This window comes from Ascaphus truei, chromosome 16, assembly GCF_040206685.1.
Source record: "Ascaphus truei isolate aAscTru1 chromosome 16, aAscTru1.hap1, whole genome shotgun sequence".
Lineage (NCBI taxonomy): Eukaryota > Metazoa > Chordata > Amphibia > Anura > Ascaphidae > Ascaphus > Ascaphus truei.
Window position 1 is genome coordinate 38,718,320 of NC_134498.1, and position 22,419 is coordinate 38,740,738.

The 22,419-nt window shown below is 40.7% G+C and overlaps 2 protein-coding genes across 8 annotated transcripts in view; both read right to left on the reverse strand.

Annotated features, from left to right (window-relative positions):
* The window catches only part of MCF2 (MCF.2 cell line derived transforming sequence), a 64,256-nt gene extending 53,809 nt beyond the window's left edge, over positions 1–10,447 (reverse strand). The window contains exon 1 of one of the 2 annotated variants that reach the window (XR_012788403.1): positions 9,312–10,447. Coding sequence is in view for 1 of the 2 variants with exons in the window: in XM_075573249.1 (XP_075429364.1) it covers positions 9,312–9,408 (97 nt within the window). In the remaining variant the exon portion in view is untranslated. The remainder of the gene's footprint in view (positions 1–9,311) is intronic. The other variant, XM_075573249.1, reaches the window with a different exon arrangement.
* Positions 10,448–19,506: 9,059 nt separating this feature from the next.
* Positions 19,507–22,419, reverse strand: part of ATP11C (ATPase phospholipid transporting 11C (ATP11C blood group)) — a 114,427-nt gene continuing 111,514 nt past the window's right edge. For all 6 annotated transcript variants that reach the window (XM_075573254.1, XM_075573253.1, XM_075573250.1 and 3 more), the window contains one exon: positions 19,507–21,134. In XM_075573254.1, the coding sequence (XP_075429369.1) occupies positions 21,012–21,134 (123 nt within the window). In that variant the 3' untranslated portion in view covers positions 19,507–21,011. The remainder of the gene's footprint in view (positions 21,135–22,419) is intronic.

The following is a 22,419-nucleotide window of genomic DNA, read 5'->3' on the forward strand; positions in this document are numbered from 1 at the left end:
CGTTTGAAATAAAAAAAAAACAAGTCTCCATTTCTAAACAAACCAACAAAGTTAATTCGCTGTTGTAATAATTGTTATATTTGTTTCAGGAAAACAATGACATTTTCATGTTGTAGTTATGATGATTTTTGTGGCATAAGTGGGACTGCTCTTAAATGTGATTCAATGAATTTGGCACAAGAAACTTTAGTTTAATGTTCCACTTTGAAAAGTTACAACTTCTCATTAGCGGAGTGGAAAATTCTTCTCTAAAGGTTTGAAACGTATTGTTCAGAATAGCTCTGTATTTAATCATTTTAGGCATGACAAAAGGACCAGGTGTATGCTTTTGTCTGGAGACACTGTATCGGACAGATGTTTCCACAAGCTTTGAAAAATATATATTTCAAAAGCAACAATTTCATATTGGTCCTCTTGTTATACCTGTCTATGTAGCCTACAGTTCATATTTCATCTTAAATTATTACCACCATTAGCTTTAAAACAGCACAAAAGGTGCAATAAAATATTGATGAAAGTGTCTCCATGTCCATCTGTAGTTCTGTGAGCAACGCTTACCTGCTAGGGAGCAGCTGACTTGCATAGTTGCCAGTATTGAGTTGAAAATACATTGGAAACTGTTTATCAATTAGAGAGGGGCAAATTTGTCAAAATCTGATCCGTGATTTTCCACACTGGTTTTACCAAAATTAGATCTGCACGCGGAAATCCAAACGTGGATTGGGCACTAAAAAAAACACGTCCTATATACATCGGAATATACTATCAGATTTCAGCGTAAATCTGATTTCGGATTCTTACATAAATCGAGTGATAGAAGACCTATTTTACTGGAGTAGTTTCAAGCTCTACATATCCCCTCAAAAAAACCTCCAAATAACATAGGGAGAGACACGTTCTCAAAAAGGAGCACACCTGAAAGATATGCTAATGTGACACACGTCCTTAAAAGGATTTCTATAAGAACTATATTGAGTTAATAAGCCTACGGTACCTTGTGAGGAATGGTGTACTGGTGTCACGCCCAACAGGACTAGCACTCATACCCTTTGCTATTCTGGGCAGCAGCTCTAACAGTGTGAGCTAAACCAGCTGATGGGTAGCACCACCGTTACAGCATACTTGTAAGCTCTACTGCTCAATAGTCATATCTCTATCTCTCTATAAATCACATAAGACTAGTAAAATAGATCTCGCTCTCAATGTCGTAAAATTGGTGCAAGACAACAGCAGCAGGGTTATAAGTTCTAAATATACAGATGCAGCGAATGTTATTGCAACCACCGGCGCGTTATGGAAGGATATTCTGCGAGTCTGCATGGTCACCGAAATTGTAACCTATTGAACATCTTTGCTATTATTCTTTGCCATGTGATATTCTGTGTTCTCAGTGGGTGCAATAACCGTTTCTGTACACCTGTACCAGTTATTTCAATGGGTTTATTTTTGTTGAAAGCTGCTGGTTTTTGGCCCTCTTATTGCAACATAATACTCTGTGTTTTGTTTCCGTGAGTCAACAATTGGATTGAATTATTATAGATGTAGAGTAGATAATATAATGATCTACTGGTATATTTATACAGCACTGATCTATTATTTGATCTGCATACTGTACAAAAATAATTGATATTATTGGGAATGGGCGGTGGGGCGAGGTTAAAAATCACCATGCCAAGAAACGCCACTATTAATCTTGTTAAGTTGCATAGACTTTACATTGTTGAAAAGTAATTACCAGTGTAAAAAGAAAAGAGCCCACAATCCAGAGACTAAAATTCTTTTAAATGGGGAAAATTGTAGTATCATTTCTTAAGGCATCATAGAAATGAGCATTCAAGGTTTGCACTTGAATAGGAAAAAGGTGTCATTAGATACGTACCTAGAAATGGGCGATTTTTTTCTTCCAAATTTAGATCTGCGGCAGATCAGCCGGTTCCTTTCATCCGCGGATTTCAGCAGATCAATGTCAAAAAGGGCGATTCACATTTTTTGGCATTATTATTATTAAGACCACCAACACACTCCGCGGATTCTGCAACCCGTGGATCAATTTGTAGAATTCAATCCGCGGATTCAGCAATCAATTGGCGGATTCTACAAATCCGTGAACCGGTTTGCGGAATCCGCGGATTGCGTTCTACAAATCCGTCCACATGTTGTTTCCAGCGGATTTTGCTGAAACCGTGAAACGAATTTTGGGGGTAACATCAGCGAAAATTCGAGAAACGGATTTTGGCAGATTAGCCTGTCTCTATACATACCTACTTGATTGATGCAGTGTATATTTCTTTGTGACATGCGGTAAGTATACAGTACACCAGTAGTGGTTTACCGACTGCTGTATACATAAAAAAAGAGAAGAAACCAGCGCATTACAAGTCCATAGGTGAAATGGAAGTACAAAAGTGAAGGAAAAATGTCCCAATATATAGGCCCTTCTGATCCTCAGAGGCCAGATGATCTATTGTCGCTTCCCCCGTGGAATTCGTGATATGTGAAAAAAACACGAAGAAAATAATAGTGCCAATAAAGACTAACATTAGGACTGACACACATACAGTACAAACTGACCACTGACAATAGACAACAATGAAGACAAACAATACAAGACAAGAACAACCCAACAATTAAGACAAACAATAGCAAGGCTGAAATTTAAAAAAAGCTAATTTAATGAATGATAAAACAACTTAAAATGGTAAATACGTGGATGACTGAGAGACCGCCGGTCTGGAAGGTCTAAAACCAGGATCCTACTTACAGAAAATTAGATGTAAGCAGGCATTGGAAGTCAGTACTGGAATGAAGCGTCTTTCCCTCCGATCACACAGCGGAGCGTTCCTGGATGTACTCCTAGGGCTCCCTGCGTCTCAAGGGCGGATACTCCGTCACTGAAGAAGTGTGCGCATGCGCACGAAACGCGCAGGGAATTTTAGTTGATCTGACGGAGTGACGAGAGTAGCGTGGCAGACGTGAGTCGGAAGCGGAAGAAGAGTCCAATCCTCAGGCCCGCCCTTCAGTGACGGAGTATCCGCCCTTGAGACGCAGGGAGCCCCAGGAGAACATCCAGGAACACTCCGCTGTGTGATCGGAGGGAAAGACGCTTCATTCCAGTACTGACTTCCAATGCCTGCTGACATCTAATTTTCTGTGAGTAGGGTCCTGGTTTTAGACCTTCCGGACCGGCGGTCTCTCAGTCATCCGCGTATTTACCATTTTAAGTTGTTTTATCATTCATTAAATTAGCTTTTTTTAAATTTCAGCCTTGCTATTGTTTGTCTTAATTGTTGGGTTGTTCTTGTCTTTTATTGTTTGTCTTCATTGTTGTCTATTGTCAGTGGTCAGTTTGTACTGTATGTGTGTCAGTCCTAATGTTAGTCTTTATTGGCACTATTATTTTCATTGTGTTTTTTTCACATATCACGAATTCCACGGTGGAAGCGACAATAGATCATCTGGCCTCTGAGGATCAGAAGGCCTATATATTGGGACATTTTTCCTTCACTTTTGGACTTCCATTTCACCTATGGACTTGTAAGGCTCCGGTTTCTTCTCTTTTTTTATGTATATTGTTTATCCCTGATTTGTACTATCAGGTTTTGTCACCAGGCGGCCTATTCACTATAGATTGGTACACTTATGGTTTAACTATTTAGCGCTTGTTTGCACCTTCTTTTTTTCTGTTTACCTACTGCTGTGTGGTGAAGATTAGAGAGCATTTGGATTGGCTAGCAAGCTCAGCAGCTGTGCCCATTGGATACTTTCATTTTTGGAATTCCAGACTCTAAAAGCACTAAATAGAATTGTTCTGCAATGCATTGCATGCCTCAATACCAGCAAAGGGGTCAATAGTGATCAATGAAGAATGACTATTCTAAAGACAGTAGTAATTAAAATTCTAATTGCATAGAAATTACTACATACACTACTGGAATTTGTTTGGACAACATGTTCATAATATGCCTAAGATCCTTTGTTTACGTTTCTTGCTTCCAAAGCGTCAAAGATATATTTACATTACAAAGCAGACGATAAACACAAATGTAGGCGTTCACGTGGCATACCGGAACTCCCTAACTACAGACCATAAAGCTGTTGATACGTTAGTTTGCAGAAACATTAACATAAATTATTCATAAAGTTAAACGTGTACAAAAATGAAATTGGCATACATTTCTCCAGTTTACATTAAAGCATACAATAATAGAGTCTCTGGTCGTATGCATCGATAGTATTTTGTGTAATGTGGGTTTTATATGCACTAAAACAAGGAACCGCACACAACTGCTAATTTGATAACATTATTCAACATTGAAAGAGTAGTGGATACATAGACCTGCCTCCCAGAATACTGAAAGTTTTTAGTGTCATAACAGTCACAGTCATATTTTAAGATTACAAAACCAAAACAAATACACCATCACAATGACATTTCAGGGAAAATAGCTTAATATGTTAGATTCCCAGAAGGGCTTCCACATGTAGGCTCTTAGAAATTACATTTGTGCAACTTGGAGTAAATGATTAATTTAACATCAATTCATGCTCCCTTAAATTGAGTCCCATATCTGTTTTGGTCCATTGTATTGTGTGTCTTTATTTATATAGCGCCAAAAGTGGACTCAGCGCTTCACAAAGAATACAGTACAGGGAATTATAATAATACAATAAGTGCAGCAAAAATCAGACAATAGGAAAGGAAAACCCTGCCCCGAAGAGCTTACAATCTAAGAGGTTTGAGGGGAAACTTACAGAGACAGCAGGTGAGGGAATAAGTGCTGTAGATGGGTGTGCTTGGCCACAATGGGTGGTATAAGTGACTGTGGGACAGTAGCCATGAGTGCAGGCTTTTGGGATGCTTGATTTGTGGGCCAAGTTTTAAGGTTAGTCAGTGTTAAATGAAAAGGCTAACACAATTTACAGGGGAAGAGATGGCAGGGAGGCGTGGGTAAGATCAGGTGTGTATGTCTGTGTTCAGGCTTAGGGGAGATCCCCAGTAGCACGAAGGAGTAGATAGAGGGTGTGAATAGAGGATTTGTGGGGGTGTTTTTTATTGAGGGGTAAAGAAGTTGACAAACAGTCTTACTGTAGACCAGGCGTAGCCAACTCCAGATCTCAAGGGTTACCAACAGGGCAGGTATTCAGGATATCCCTGCTTTAGCACAGCTGGCTCAAACAGTGGCTCAGTCGAAGAGCCTGCTTCAGCACAGGTGGCTCAATCAGTGGCTCAGTCCTTGACTGAGCCACTGATTGAGCCACCTGTGCTGAAGCAGGGATATCCTGAAGATCAGTCCTCAAGGGCCATCAATAGGTCAGGAGGTGCCCACCCCTGATATAGACGATTGTTAACTAGACAAATAACAGTATAACAATGTAGACGGTTGGCATGTTTTGGTTAACCTTTATAGGAGCTTCATTTACTTAATTTACAGGTGGCTCAATCAGTGGCACAAGTCAAAGATATCCTGAAAACGTGACCTGGCGGTGGCCCTTGAGGACTGGATTTGGCCACGCCTGTGTTAAACAAATGAAACAGTGTGTGAGAGGACAACTACAATCTGAAATGTTGCTCATTTGTGCGCCTCTGAAACTTGAGTCATGTTTTACTCCATACCTTATGAATCCTAATATATGTGTCAGGCAGTTTTTTTTCTGACTTTTAAAAATGTCCCATACAAATATACAGTATGTGCCGTACCCCATGATGGACCTCGAGAGGTTTGAAAGCTTGTAACACATCAACTACTTGTTGGTCCATTAAAAAAGTATCACACACATGTACCCGCTCTCCCGCCTTTGTTACTACAGCAAATAGCTGTAATATCCAAAATAAGCCACATCACAACGAGACCACAATCTACATGTGTAACTAATAAACAAGAAGGGTGAGTCATTTTGCCAAAGAGACACAGACACAGTATTGAATTTAGAAGGATGAAAGTCACCAAAAAGTCATTCCTGAAAAAAATATTTTTATTACTAATAAAATAATTTTACTATATTAACAAACCTGTCTCTCTTAAAGTATATACCCCTATCTGCAATATGTGTTGCTTTTGTGCCTCTAATAGCTAAGATAGGATGTAACATTCTTTGCTTGATTTGGTTTCAGTTTAACAACTCTGTGTTACACAACACAGCATCTAAATGAGTGTGTTTGCCCTACGATAACCATAGCGGACACCTGTAGACAGGACCATCCTATGCTCATGAAAGATGAAGTCGTACAACTTTGATCACTGTCAGGTGCTAGTTATTTCAAGTGGGTCTCAACCATTAACCATCAACCATTACATTTTTAAGCCGGTCCTGCACTGTGGGATGTTTTTTCCCCATTTAATATTACTTAACCCCAACTCTATTAACGTGTTCCCCATCACTGTTAAACAATCAGCCATAACATCTAAGCACAAAAAAGTATGGTTCAGACAGCGCCACTGACGTAATGTAAAGTTATGTTTTTTTTTTTAAAAGGTACAACAGAGACCCAAATTTCCTCTAAGGCTGAGATCATACTGTGTGCTTCAGTGCGTGCACAGCGTGGCGCGCGCCCGACGCTCAAGCGATCTCTGTGCATAGTGTTTCAGGCGATGGGAGGGCGGGGAGGGGGGGGGAATGGAGGGTGTGTGGCTATGATGTCACAGACCTGGATCGCCGTGATTAGCTGAACCACTCACGTGAGGCGGCCACCACTTGAAAAGAGAAAATGTTTGTCTTTTCAAAACGTGGTCGCGCCATCGCGCTCCATCGTACGCACGCACACTAGGGGCAGCCTCTACGGGATCCTGCAATTTGTACTTGGCATGCGCAAGCGCCATCGCACACAGTATGAGCTCAGCCCAAGGCAGGAGTAGCCAACTCCAGTCCTTGAGGGCCACCAACAGATATGGCTTTAAGGATATCCCTGCTTCAGCACAGGTGACTCAATCAGTAGTTCAGTCAATGACCAACTCCAGTTGTTGACTGAGCCACTGATTGAGCCACCTGTGCAGAAGCAGGGATATCCTTAAAACATGACCTGTCGGGGGTCCTTGAGGACTGGAGTTGGCCACCCCTATTCTAAGGTAAAACAAACAAATGAAAGAAGTCCACAGCACTCAAAGGGGTTAAATTGGCAAAACAAGTCGCAGAGACTGGAGTCCGAGGCAAACATATTTACCAAGTCGAAAAAAATTCGGTCAAAGATAAACAGAGAAAAGTGCAAAGAAGGGGAGATAAAGGGCACTCCTGTGATAGTTTGAAACATAACAAATTGATTAGCCAAAAATGTGGCTAATATATTTGTGAACTCACAAAAGAAATATTCACCACATATAAAGTGCCCAAATGCTGTTGCAAAAAATAATATTATTAGTGGTAATTCCTGTACAGTGATACGTGAATAAATAAATCTTAAGGCAACTCAAAACCCTATTTGTAGAACCGTTCCTGTGGTTCTTCTGTAGCAGTGAGATCTTCGGTACTCTGTGTCTCTGATATGCCTAAGTTTGTTTGAGAAATGTGAGTAGCCATTTCTCCAATTACTATACAGTATACTATTTCTTCCATCCGAACAGATTGCTCCATATTTTGTTCTTTTTTTTTTTTCACACGTGAACTTGTGCTCCCCTGTATCGAAGATTTCAAAGATACACAAAAACATCTCACATTAGGTACACTGACAATTACTATATGGTATATACAGAATTTTTTTTATAATGCCACAAGAATACGTATCCACTATGTGGGTGAATAGGGTCCCACTGGATGGGTTGAAAAGAACAGTAATGTTCAATAAACGTCGGATAAAGAATGCAATGGAAATGGTCAGATAGTCTCCAAGTGATCCCAGTTCAGCTCGCTCATAGTGTTTAATGGCTTCCACTGTGAGCCTCCTGAACGGAGTTCTCTTAGACCAGTGTTTTTCAACCAGGGTTCCTAGGAACCTTTGGGTTCTACGGGCATTTCTACAGAGCTCCCTGCAATTTTCAGGCCATTTGAAAATGGTACCAAATATAAAAGGATTTACAATGCATCTGATCTCAGATGCACTATTAGAGAGAGTTGGGGTTCCTTACAATATATCTGATCTGAGACGCGGTATTAGAGAGGGTTGGGGTTCCTTACAAAGCATCTGATCTCGGATGTGCTATTAGAAAGGGTTGGGGTTCCTTACAATGCATCTGATCTCAGATGCGCTACTAGAGATGGTTGGGGTTCCTCTAAATTTCACAAATTATAGGGTACCTTTACCACAAAAACATTGGAAACTACTGTCTTAGACACTATCTGACAATTTTGATTGATCCCTAAGTGGACTTAGTCACTCGTGAGAGCATTATTCCGGAGAAAGGCAAGTATGATCAGCATTTGATTTGTGGGAATAGGCCTGAAGACGGGGTTCATTCGCCGAAACATTGCCCCCATTAAATGCTCATTTAATGTTATACTATCCTATTGCTCCCCTTCCCCCCCCCCCTTTCACTCCTGATCTATTAGATATTATTGGTCATTTTTGGGGGACTCTATTCACCCACATAGTGGATAAGTATTCTTGTGACATTCATTTTTCTGTATATACTGTACCATATAGTGTTAGTCAGCATACCTACGTGAGATGTGACATTGCACATGTTTCTGTGTATCTTTGACATCATTTGTCCAATTTAGTCAACATTTTTTCATCCCACTCCAGTCTCAATGACTTGTTTTGACAATTTAACCCTTTGCGTGCTGGGGACCTCTTTCCTTTCTATAAACAAGTAAGCACATTCCAGGAAAATGTGTAAACTGTGTAACAAGCAGAAGAAATTAAAAACAGTTCAGTCCCCTGCATAGGAAAATGTTAGATTTTCCGAACCTCTTAACCCTGTCAGAGCCAGAAATGCATGCAGTAGGTAAATCATCAGATATTGCCCATATCTTGTTGAATTGTTTTTTTTTTTTTAACTTTTAGCACACAGTATGTGCATAATATAATTAACTGAGCTACATTCTGGCAACACAAAATATTACAATATTGGGATTTAGCTCCTATGACTTTTTGGGCTCATGAAAACTTGCTTGATTTGCATTATTAATCAAGAGTGGGTCACTACACTGTCACATGTTGTAGTGTGCAAGGGGTTCTTTGGTGATCAGCTCCTGTGGTGTGCCAAAGACATATGCTGGAGGTGAGGAGTTAATAGTGAGAAGCTAGCCCTGGCTTGAATGCAGCATTGCAGTTCTATGTGGAGTACTGTAACAGCGATTTGCTGTAATTCTGCTGCAGCAGGAATATCAGCCAGATCTCATCAGCGAGAGGGATCTGAAGGCAAAATTGCTGCACTTACTTTCCAACAGCGTGTCCAGGAGAGCAGCAGCCTGCTGAAGACTGTAATACTGCTCCATTTCCACCGCAGAGATCCTGATGGTGTCTGGGGGTGCCATAGCTATCCTAGGTCACTGTGACTTGTGATTCCCTTAGAGGGTGCTGGATCCACACACCAGGAGGGGCAGAGTCAGTGCTGGGCTGCCCCCATGTTATGCCGCAGTGTCTCATATGGGATAAGAGAGGGGGTCACCTGCAAATCCAGTAATCAAAGGGACACTGGGGCAGGTAGAGAGACGTGGGAAGAGCAGTAGACTAAATGAATGCAGGAGTGGGTGTGGAGAGAAGGTTACTTTAGGAGGAGGTAATCTGGGAAAAAAGATACAAGGTAGGGAACAAAGAACAGGGGAGAAAGAAGGTATTGGGGATATAGAGATAAATCAATGAGAAACTTAGAGGGGGAGCAAGAATGAGATAGGGATTAGAAATAAGGACAAGGAGGGGAGGACATAGTAAGCATAAGGGAAGAGAGTAGAGGGGGGGGGGGTGACACAGTAGGGACACTTGGTAGGGAGCCTCCCACCCTGTTCCAGAGACAGTCACAAGACCACTTGTGGCTCCTGTCCCGCTGAAGAGACAAACTGGTGTAGATAGAGGGTCAGCCAGGAGATGAATCCTCTGACAGGAACCTCCCCATTGAGCAGCCCCCTGTACATCACATGGACCGAATGTGTGCTGGGAGCCTGCAGATCGGTCGGTACCAGGCTGCGTCCCAGTCCTCAGAACCAGTAGAGACAATGGATCTGCGGGACACTAGTAGACAGCAGCAGTCAGTGTAACCCAGCCTCTCTCTCTGGTATCATTGATGTGTGAGACGGCTCCAAGCTGGAAAAACAGCCTGATTATCCGTGATGGATCATGCAGTCTCTGAGAGAAGTACAGCCCCAGAAAATACTCCCAGGTCACTCGTATTAAACCTCTCAGGAAGTGACAGCCCCTCTGTGTTCAGTTCAGCAGCAGCACTGCACTCTAATGGTCCTTAGGGTCCACACACAAGCACATCCCATCAGTGTCAGGGAGAGCTGGATGCAGCAGGGAGCTCAAGTTGCCCTTCTGTAGTTTTCTTTGTACAGTCACTGCTCCAGTCTCCAGCACCCTGTTTGGTTTCGACTTCCCACCCCTGTAGCTGCCAGCCAACCAGCAGTGTCTTGGTGACAGCATGATCTACATGAGCCTGCATGCTGGGCTGTAATTGGGATCTCATAGGTGGCAACTGATACTTGAGGTGCAATCCATTTTACTTGAGGTAATAGTACTGTATGCTCAAATAAACTACATTCCTAGTAAGATGACTATACCCTGAACTATTACACTATAATAGTGCAGTGTTTTGTTTTATACACATACTCAGTACCCTTATTATCCGTTATCTTCTGTGCTCTGTTGAACTTTGAATTAATACTAAACCAATGAAACTGCCCCGGTCCAACACTTCTACAGACCCTAGTAGATTCCCTAAAGCCACAATATCCTACAGATGTAGCAGACATTATTACACACTTGTAACACAAGGCATTGGGTTGATGTGTTATCCATTGCTGCGTTAACGCCATCACGCATGAATGGGTTAACACAGATTTCTTCATGCGTTGTTCCACGTTACAGAACACACTCTCTCCCCTCAGCTTAGTGTAATTTATATGAAGGACATAGGGTGAAAGTGTTTATATTAGAACAAAAAGGGGGAGAAAGGGGTTCTGCACTTGATTGCACGCAGTCCCTAAAAGGTAACAGAGGAAAGGATTACTGATCAGAATAATCCAAACAGGTAATCATGGATAACTAGATGCACTAAAACAGACAACATAATGGCATGGGTAATGCCCCTGTGACATAAAATCCAATCAAGGATAATTTATCAAATGGTGCTGCAATGGAGAATGTGCAAATAATAAAAACCATTTCATTGAACTGCAGATAAAAGAAATAGTAGTGCAGGATGGTCTGTATGAACATACAGACATACATATGATAAAAGAAACAGTTATAGGAACCCCAGTCTTAAATCAATGTTCAACAGGTATAATGATTTAAATGACAGTCTAGTGTCAAATTAAATCAGAACAAGCAGGAGTAAGTGTTGACTTCATGAGACATCTACACATAAAGGTATCAATCTGTCTATAGTAATTCGGATGCCACCTGAGTCTGATTACTATGATTGAGGAATGCACAGCTGTCAAGGATTGCAGCTTGTCTTAATCAGAAACCCAGTAGAAACTTACAGATACCTGGATCCTAATGAAGAGAATGAGTGGCCCAGTATTACGAGGTTATGTACTCGAATGTATTACTGTAAATGAGTCAGGCCACTCCATACCAAAGTCCTGGTAGGTAAGCACGGATACCGGGGTGGGGTAGAGCAGTTTTGGTGGAATAAAGAATCTGAATAGGCTGATGTTTAAATTTGCAATGCTAAAATGCAGGTAGCTTCTATTCCCTAGCAAGAAGTACAGTGGGGGCTACGGACCTGTTCAGAGCTTCTTCTAGACATACCCTAGAAGAGTGCACACACGAAACGATCTAAAGAATAGAACCTACCTGTATTTTATCATCAGCCTAATCAGGTTCTTTACCCCCCTCCCCCCCCCCGTATCCATATTTATCTCTTACAATCAGGGTTTTCATCAGAAATCAGGCATCAGAATTACTATAGACCAGGGGCAGTCAACTCCAGTCCTCAAGGGCCACAAACAGGTCAGATTTTAAGGCTCTCTGTTTCAGCACAGGTGGCTCAGTGACAAAAGTCATCGACTAAGCCACCTGTGCTGAAGCAGGGAAATCTTTCAAACCTGACCTGTTGGTGGCCCTTGAGGACTGGAGTTAGCCTCCATTGCTCTAGAGTAGATGTCTGATTAAGTCAACACTCCTAATTTGACACTAGACTGCCATTTAACTCATTATACCTGTTGAACATTAAGACTTGGGTTCCTATAACCGTTTCTTTTATTATATGCATGTCCGTATGTTCCTACAGACCATCCAGCTCGACTATTTTTATATCTTTGGTTGAATTAAAATGTTTTTTTTTTTAATCTTTTGCACTTTCTCCATTGATGCACCATTTGATAAATGATCCTCGATTGAATTTTCTGCCACAGGGCCAGCACGCATGTCATTATTGTGCCTGCATTAATGCATTACTTATCCATGATGACCTGTTTGGAATACCTCCCAATCAGTAATCTGTTCATCCTTTATGCTTAGGTACTGAGAGCAGTCAAGGTCAGAGCCCCTTTTCTCACATCTGTATGTATCAAGGAGACGCCAAATAACTAGGTGAAAGCATAGAATTTGTCCACTTTCTCCCTAAAAATCTTCAATCAAAACAAAGATGTGAGATGAAGAGGACTTGCTTATCTTTCCTTAATTAGAAATGGCACACAGTTGAATTGATTGGCTGATATCTGGCATACAAGCAGTGGCTTGTGTGTGATGGTACTAGGACACAGCTCTACCTTTTTATTTGCAAATAACTTTCATTTGAGTTTTTTTTTAAAGGTCCTGTTTCTTTTTAATAATAATAATAAAAAAAAAATCATTTTATTTTCTGGAAGCATTAACCTAAACCTTATCTTCTTTAAAAGCTTAACTCTTATTTAAAAAGGAATGTGTTCATTCCAGCACCAACTACTTTTTTTCCCCCTCCCAGCATTTCACGAGTTGCTAGCCCTGTTGATTGATCCTGGCAGCCATGGGGTTCATATCTCCTCAGAGTGAAAATAGAAGTCCCAAGTTCTAACACAAAATGGAAAATGTCTCGAGATGTGCAGGTGCTTAACACCGTTCAATGCACGCAGAAAAATGGAGTTGCAGTGGGTGGAAAAACTGCTGCTATCCTCCATTAGAAGACGGAAGAGAAACGGGCACACGGACTTGCTACAGTATAAACGAAAATGTATTGTGCCAAGAAATCCGACGGGTCTGTAGAACAGCCTTCATCAAGGTGAGGGCAACTGTTGCCCTTGACTTGATAAAGGCTGCTCTACACAGTCGAAACGTTGGATTTCTTTCACAATACATTTTCGCTTGTACAGGTAGCAAGTCCGTGTAAGAAACAAATAAGAGAAACCCGCTCTACCTTAAGTGACCAAAGGTCGGCAACCAGACAGGTGCGCTAGGGCAATGATTTGCGCAAAGAAAAGAGGACACTGTTGGAGCAAAGACACTACCGCCAGATAAAGGCCCAATAACGAGCCCTGTCTGTGTGTGAGAAAGTAGCTTTACTGATGTGTCGTCACATAGATACTCATGCAGTTAAATTGGTCCTAGGTGTATTGTATAATGGGTATGTTAAAACATCCGTTTAATAGTATACATTAAAATAAGGTGGACCGCACTAAAAACAGATATAGTGAGAACTAAAAAAAACTATTAAATGATAGCAAATGTGCTAATGTCCTAAAGAGATATATGATAACCAGCAATCATTTGGCTGGTGGGTTAATACCCAACAGTGTCTCTGAAGGATAGTCACGTTAGAGCATGTGTCTATAAACAGGCGGGGGTACCATAATGGGATCGCCACACACACTGACCCTCAGAATACTCTACGCACATGGGGAGGGAGAGAAAATACAGGTCCCTATACACTAGAACTGTGCTGACCCATCTGTGGTGAACCACAGATAGACGCTACCTAGTAGGAGGATCACTCTCTCTCGCACACCCTATCCCTAGACAACATACCCCTACACACAGAGGTGGGAAAGGGGGGGGGGGAGAAGAGTAGAGATAGAGGGAAAGAGGACCCTAAACACGTATCTGTACTATCCCTGCAGGGGAGCGATCCGTGTGCCTGTTTCTCTTCCATCTTCATTGTTGATCTCTCTGGGACCTTGGGATGCCCTTGTGAAACGGAGCACCGGACGATAAGTATTTTGTGTGGTTTAACAGTGTACCTGCATTTTCCCTCGTCCATCATCCTACAATAGGACCCTTCTGCCCGAGGTAGTAGATTTGACACCTTTTTAAAACATCTACTACCTACTTGGAAAAAGGTATTTGGGAGAGACCGATTTACATATTAAGTGTCTCATTCATGTGAAAGAGGAGTGGTTCATGTGTGGATCAGACGGGTGATTTAATTACAAATCACATATAAGGCTGTTGTAATTATAACTCATTTACAAGTATGCTACTCATGGAATAGTTGAACAAGGCGTTACTTTATGCTCCAGTTTTAGTATGATGACTACATTTTTTTTCTTGCGATAAAAATAAAAAAAAAACAGGGCTAAAAAATTTTCTGCCCTCAAACATACTTGAAAGTTAAATGCGTCACATCTCCATGTGTCTTTCCTAAGAAACGATTGCCGTTTCTGTTTCATGACAACTGTAGAGTTTTGGTATCTACACACCAAGGTAATATGTGTTGTGCCATAATGGTCCCACCGGAGGTATTTTATACCACTCACTGCCAGAGTGACTTGCAATCAATTGCACTGCAGTGCAGATACACTTACCAGAACCCCCTCCTACTGTCTCTGTACGTTCTGCCTACCTACCAATCAGATTGTAAGCTCTTCGGAGCAGGGACTCTTTATCCTAAATGTTACTTTTATGTCTGAAGCACTTCTCCCCTTTATGTATTTGTTATTTATATGATGGTCACATGTATTACAGCTGTGAAGCACTATGTATATTAATGGCGCTATATAAATAAAGACAGACAGACATACTGCAAAGGGGTCAAAAAAGACATGGAAGGGAGCTTCAACAAACACCAGAGAAGGGAAACCTTTCCCACATAGAAAGATTCACTCTCTCAGTGCTCTACTGGCCATTCTGGTAATGAAGAGGTTAAGAATAAGAGTTGGTCAAAACAAAGTGTCACTGGATGGTTGAAGCTATTTCTCCAATCAAGGTGGTTCTGGGGAAGTACAATAACTGTATGTTAAAAACCTGGTCCAGTGTATAATGAAAACGCAAAGGAAGATAAAAAATAGGATAAAATCCCCATTAAAAGAAAATGCAATTAGGTAAGACTTAGCATGCAAGACTTTCATTGACATTTTTCAGTAAGTTGGAGGCCAACAGTACATAGAATATATAATTAAATTAGGGACTTCTCCCCAGCATCCCCTTCTTATTCATTCCTGATCTACCTGTACCCTTCATGTAGTGAAGACGACATTAGACACCATCCAGGGCAGTGTTACGTTCCAATTAAAACAACGTATTGACAGTCTTCTTATCTCCTTATCTCACTTTTTAATGTGATTAGCTGAAGGGTTGAAAAAGAACATGGCATGTGGATGATAATACACACACACAAACACACACTTTATAGAACTAAAGTGGCTGTAATAAGTGAAGAAAGCCTTTATGACAGGGATTCTCAACTCCTGTTCTCAAGACACCCCAACAGGTCCTGACCTGATATTGTAAGGATATCCCAGCTTCAGCAAAGGTGACTCAATCAGTGGCTCAATCGAAGAGCCTGCTTCAGCACAGCTGGCTCAATCAAAGACAGCCACCTGTGCTGAAACAGGGATATCCTGGAAACCTAATCTCTTTGGGAGGGGTCTTCAGTGGAGTTTATTCAATCGTAGATCACAGATTTTACATTCTACAGCCGCTGAACCACATCAGTGATGGCCCATATACCTAGACCTGGACATTCTCCGTTACTTTAGTTGTTGTCAAGGGACATTAAGATACAAGAACTGATCCTAACACGCAGAAATATACTATAGAAACAAAATCAGGTGACAGCAGTATCAATGAAAACATACCAACATTTATTGATTGCATTCAACAAACCATTCTGTAATGAAGAGGCAAGGGTAGCATTGAAATTCAATGTCTTTTTTTATTGCAACAAATATCGGTAAAAAATAGCTTCCACGTGACAGAAGAAGTTTAAATCCATTTTTATGAATTTACAAGCAATTGAAAGAAAAATTCCCATGGGAGAAAAACATCATATGGTTTACAGCATATTACAGAACAAGAGATTGGGCAGCTTTTTTGATTGAGTAAGTTTTGCATTAGCCACTAGTGTTTTATGGACATAGCATGTAAACAGTTTATACTCCGTAACAATCATCCACTGTTATGCTGATAAAATCAAGAATTTTAACCTAAAATGACATGAAGTTCAGAAGTAATTTTGATGCACTAAATGTAAAGAATGGTTTAGAGTAGTTAGGCAATCCCCATCGGATTACCAAAGCACCTGATTAATAGAGACCACATTTTAAGTAACTATAGATGTACCACTGCTTTTTTTTCATGTTTTCCATGCAGAGTGCCTACATCTGCAAATTGTTAATATGAATGGAGAAGACATGTTTGCGCATTAAAGAGCCCAGATCATATTCTTCGTGCTTGTTTATTTAGCGGTCTCCAGGTTCATGGTACGCACCACAAACCTGGAACTACAGTTAGTGATGCAGAGTTGAGAATAAAGACAAGTAAACCACAATCAGGGTTAAACATGTCATTCAACGATGCTCATTCAGAAGAGAGAATGAATAAACCCCTCCAATTCAGCTATAAAACCTTCAGGCCTTCTCAGCGAGGACCGTTGAATACACTTACTTTTAAAGCGGCATAAACACTTAAAAATAACGTTTAAACCTCCTCACTACATACATTTGGTCTCCAGATGCACACACAAACACACACACAGACACAAACACACACGCAGACACAATCTTACTGTCAAGTCAGGACTAAAACATTTAAGAACACAACAGCAACAAATATCCGCACAAGATCAACTCAGAAAATGAGATCTGAAAACATGCACACAATCTTAAAAAGAAAAGGTTTTTCAATCCATTCACGTGACAGAACTTTTCTTTAGAAACATTTTTTTTGTAGGCCAACAAAAAATGTGGGATTATTTCCTCTTCATTGCCATTCTAACCATCATTTAGATTTTCAGATGAAAGCACAACATTATTATTCATGCTGCTACATGGTATTTGTAACCAGTGGCTATGCCGTCGATGAATAACTATGGCCACTGGATTTTGTAGTCTGTGCTATTCCACTCTGCGCTATTCAGATGTTAATGCCCCCACTAAGGCCGTAACTATATCAAAAAATGACGGCGGCGTCGCGCGCGGCTCAAAAACAAAATGCACAAATGCAATTTAGGTAAACATACCATGGGCGGCGTCCGTGCCGCCTGGAACTGCAGTGCGGCAGACTGGCGATGACAGAGGAATTTGTTCTTGGCAGGCGACGGCTGCGTCACGTGAGCGGTTCAGCCAATGAGGCCTCTGCTATGCCTACTTGCCTCCTCTGCTTGTTCAGATGCTGCTTGGCGGCAGCGTGAGGATGACATCACCGGATCACGCTGCCGCTGAGCGGCATCTGGTATAATCACAGCCTAAAGCAACAATTCCATGTCTCTTGCATTTTTATTTCATCATTTCAGATGTATTTAGTTGTTCTAAAAATGACATTTGCCCCTAGCTTCAGCTCCTCCCAAAAACCATGTGCTCACCGCAGAGGACGTCCCCGCTGCCAAAACCCAAACCGAAATACGAAAGCAACATTTTTAAAAAACATGGGGCAGCTTTCTAAAAATAGAAAAGGTGCTTATTCAATTAAAACAAACAAAAGTAGAAAAACCTGTTTTATGGAACTATTTTTCTATTTCAGGAAAACTGTGCCGCGTGTTTAGAAGTTTTGGTTTTGTATTTCTTAAAATGTTGGCCTCAAAAAAACTTGCTTGTCTACAGAACGTGGGGTTCTAGGTTATTATGTATCAAAAGGAGTATTTGCTCAAGGACGTGGTGCAAATATTTTCTTTTGTGCCAAACTGGCATCAAATGTATGTTTCTTACACCTGAATATACATTAATAAAGCACAGAGGTAAACCATCTCGGACCCTACGAACACATCCTATTATAATATTGTACTGATTGTGTAGTGAACTGTAGATTAGTCCACGAGTCCGGTGCTCAAGAAATGGATGTAAAGTGCTGTATAGCTATGCTCCTTAAGGTATATAGTCTCTATAATACCTGTGATGTTGTAATGTGCTAATGCCGGTTGTAGCATAGTAAGGTCTCTATACCCCACATCAATACGGGGGAGGGAGGGATATAGCAGAGGTGAGTGACCCATGAATACAGCAGTAACAGGATCACTGACAACTGGCTATGCAGGTAAGCACTAAAAATGTTGTCTAAACACTCACAATTTCAAGAGTCCTCCAGATGAAAAACCGGCATGAAATCCACCAGCGCGAAGAGCTCCAGAACATATGGTCGCATCAATCCAGACACTAGCATGCAGCTTGAACCGAGCCGAAGCAGAGAAGGAGCAGGGAAAATGCAGCACACTGGCGTGCTCCCTGGTCAAGCAATCAACAGATGGGGATTCCACGATGTAGAAAAAAAAACGGTGCACAGCCGGAAGAAAGCAAAAGCTGGAATATGTGACCATGGAAAAAATATTTATTGGTTAAAAAGCATGACGGTAGAGTCCTAGCGGATCCCCTAACGCGTTTCACGCATAGAGCCCTTTGTCAAAGGGCTCCATGTGTGAAACGCGTTAGGGGATCCGCCAGGACTCTACCGTCATGTTTTTTAACCAATAAATATTTTTCCATGGTCACATACTGTAGTCCAGCTTTTGCTTTCTTCCAGCTGTGCACCGGTTTATTTTCTACATCGTGGAATCCCCATCTAATATTGTACTGAACAACGCCTTCCATCAATGTTCCCAAAGCTACTCTTCAGACTGGTCATTGGGTTCTCCTTAGGGGTGGATTGATGAAGCTCCAAAAACAAATAATAGGTGTTGATCGTGATACCTGCCATTCATATCAATGGCAGTTAACCATAATCGTGCCCAGATACCCGTTATCATAGCCTTGTTAGTGATAAGGCTCTAAGTGAGATTAACAAAGACAAGATGCTTATCAAGGGGTCTTAAAAACAGAAAATTACTAGAGAATTTCACAACTGAACAGGATGAAAAAGGCAGTATGGAAATACAAAGAGCTTGCCAGTTTCTCTAGATGTGAGTTGCGTGTTACACACACTACCTAGTTTACCTAACCATACATGGGCCCAAACACTCACCATATTCTTTAGCACAAATTGTGTGTGAACGGGGAAAAACACCATATTCTGGTGCAAAATCTAAAATGAACACAAAAACATACACATTTAAAGCATTCAAGGTTACACAACATGCCAAAGATGTTTTTAATGTTTAACCATCACAAAAAAAACCCCAGAAAAATAAACACTTGTGTAACAACATTTGACATACAAATATTACATTTGGAATGGTTCTCTCTTATCGGTGAAATCATATTAAAACTGTAATATTGTAACTCCATGTAAACTCAAACACAGCTGTGCACATTTTTTTGTTTTGTTGCAGAATCAGTTCTGTACTTTAAACACGTATTTAAGGTCTGGAGTACATCCAATTTAGTCAAATAAATAGAGTGGATATTTACGGACTAACTTTTTACCATGACGTTTGACAACCAATAGAAAAATATATATTGTGTCTTTAAATAAATAGTTTACATTTTTACAGGACATACACAGTCATTAAAATAGACTGAATCCCATCTATCCATGTTAATTCTGGCAATGTTGCAGAAGCCCACAATTCATTGTTCTGAATTTCACCATTCAAGCCCCACAGAAAACAAAGTTATGACTCCCCTCACTCTACCGAGAGGTCAGCAACAAATTAATGTCGCACACAATGTGGGTCTTGCCCATATTTGTGCCACAGAACTAAAACATTATCTATTTAATATATTTAAAAAAACAATATATTAAAAGGCCCAGTAACTAGGATGATAAAAAGGACGTAGGTGCTAATAAATCCAGCCGTCCTGATGTAAAAGACTGAAATGTGGGTACATATGTAACAAAAAGATCAACACTTTCCATAACAAAACGTTTTGCAATTATAGTTTTGTAGTAAGAGGGGGGAAAAAATGTAAATCATATACATTTGAAGCTGTGAATATAAGGGAGCTAACCTGTTCTAAGCTGCAACATAACAAAACTTTATTTAAAACCACCAAACGGTTTCAGTTAACAGTTTTAATAACCTTCAAGATAAACAGAATAATTACAATGTAGAGAGAAATGTGACAGACCGATGCAGATGGGATAGAAAACAAAGCAATACTGAGCGTACAATATTCGATGGATAGTCTGAAACTAAAATATTTGTGGGATCTCACCAAAGCATGTTACCCGCTCAGTCCCAGAAGGGTATGCAGCGCAGTGCATAGCAGCACTGAAGGGGTTATTGAATGCAGAACATGCATTGAGACCTCTGGCAGTATATCGGTTTCTCAAGGGAACGGCATTGCCTGCACATCCATTCGTTCTTGCAGCACGACAAACAAGCTATAGAAGTATGCAGCAAATCCACCTGGATTTATTGTGTACAATCTGAAACCCGGGGGTCGCTTACTCCGTTATCCCGACGACGTTTTGCGGTTTCATATGCTCCCCTTTCATGCAATTTGCATTCGCTGTTGACAGGCAATTGGCTTCAGTTTTTGTTCTTAGCACAGGTATATAGAAACTAGTTTGGTTTTAGTATTGTTTGGTCACAGAGGACCAACTTTATTACACAGTGTGTTCCAACTTCCACAGTGTAAATCTGGTGTGTCTATAGTGGTTGAACTTGCACAGTCTAATGATGGCTGATAATTCACAGAGGTCTATCCATGACAATCAGTGGCTTTAAGTTGTATTCCTCAGTTTTCATGTCCGTGAGATATTTATTCTCTGCATTCTTGTATGAAACTAGCAATGGCAGCTCATATTTGAACCTCTGAAAAACAGAAAATACTTTTAGTAATTAAATGGAAAATAGAAATTTGGAAGTCGAACTGACGTACTGTACCTCAGATTCTTCTAAATAATTTGGCATCAAGTCATACAGTAGCTACAACAATTAGCTTGTTGGCCAATTACTGGAGAAGCTAGACACCAATGTACTTAGCTGAAGAGGAGCAGATATTTCTTAATTAGTTTCTTGTCCCAAATGATAAACAATACATAACTTGATTAACCATCTGACATCACTTAAAATATACTCAATGCGACATGAGAGAATCCGCAGAACACAACTAATGGGAATCCTACGAGTATGTGTCAGCTGTTAAACATGCAATCCAGCTATGGCCTGGAGTAAATGTTCCCTCATAATCTGCTCTGTGTCTTTCTTGCTGCAGGTATCCCTCATCATTAGATGTATTCTTTGGCATAGAGCAGGGTTGGCCAACGCCAGTCCACAAGGGCCGCCAACAGGTCAGGTTTTCAGGATATCCCTGCTTCAGCACAGGTGGCTCAGTCGATGACTGAGCCACCTGTGCTGAAGCAGGGATATCCTGAAAACCTGACCTGCTGGTGGCCTTTTAGGACTGGCGTTAGCCACCCCTGGCATAGAGCATGCACACATTTGATTGCCTTATTACTGGAGAGAAGACTTGGTAACTGTTTTCTCCCCAAGAGGGAGAAAGGAATGGTTTTTCGTGGATATTACTGTAATTATCAGAACATATTTAGATAGTCAACTTTATTATTCGAATCAATTATGTGAATGCAGGTTCAGAAGTAAGTGGACCATTTCCATTGCTGACCATGAATTAAAATATGAATTTCTTTTGAAAACTCTGTTAATTAACAACAGACACTGGGAGAAACAGCAGTGATTAACAATGTTAATTTACAATCATGATGTAATTCTTCAGTAGTGTCTTTTGGTCAAACAATTTAGATAGGATAGGATACACTTCAAATAGAATTGTCGTATCCAACACCTTCTCTTTACAAAGTGCTGTATTTCTTATGTTGGTTTTCATTGGTAAATTCTGTAAATAGCACATGAAAGTTATGAAGATACTTTCCATTATATAGACACTAGTGACGAGCATTACATCGTTATATTCCAGTACAATTGATTTCAGGCCCCGTCTACAGCTACCAAACATCCTTATCCAGAACGGTCCCTATCAGCACTACAGGACTACAGGATCGCACACACAGGTCAGGAATAAAAGGCTTGTCAAAAACACCAATATGGTGCCTTCTTTTAAATATAGTATTGTAGACTG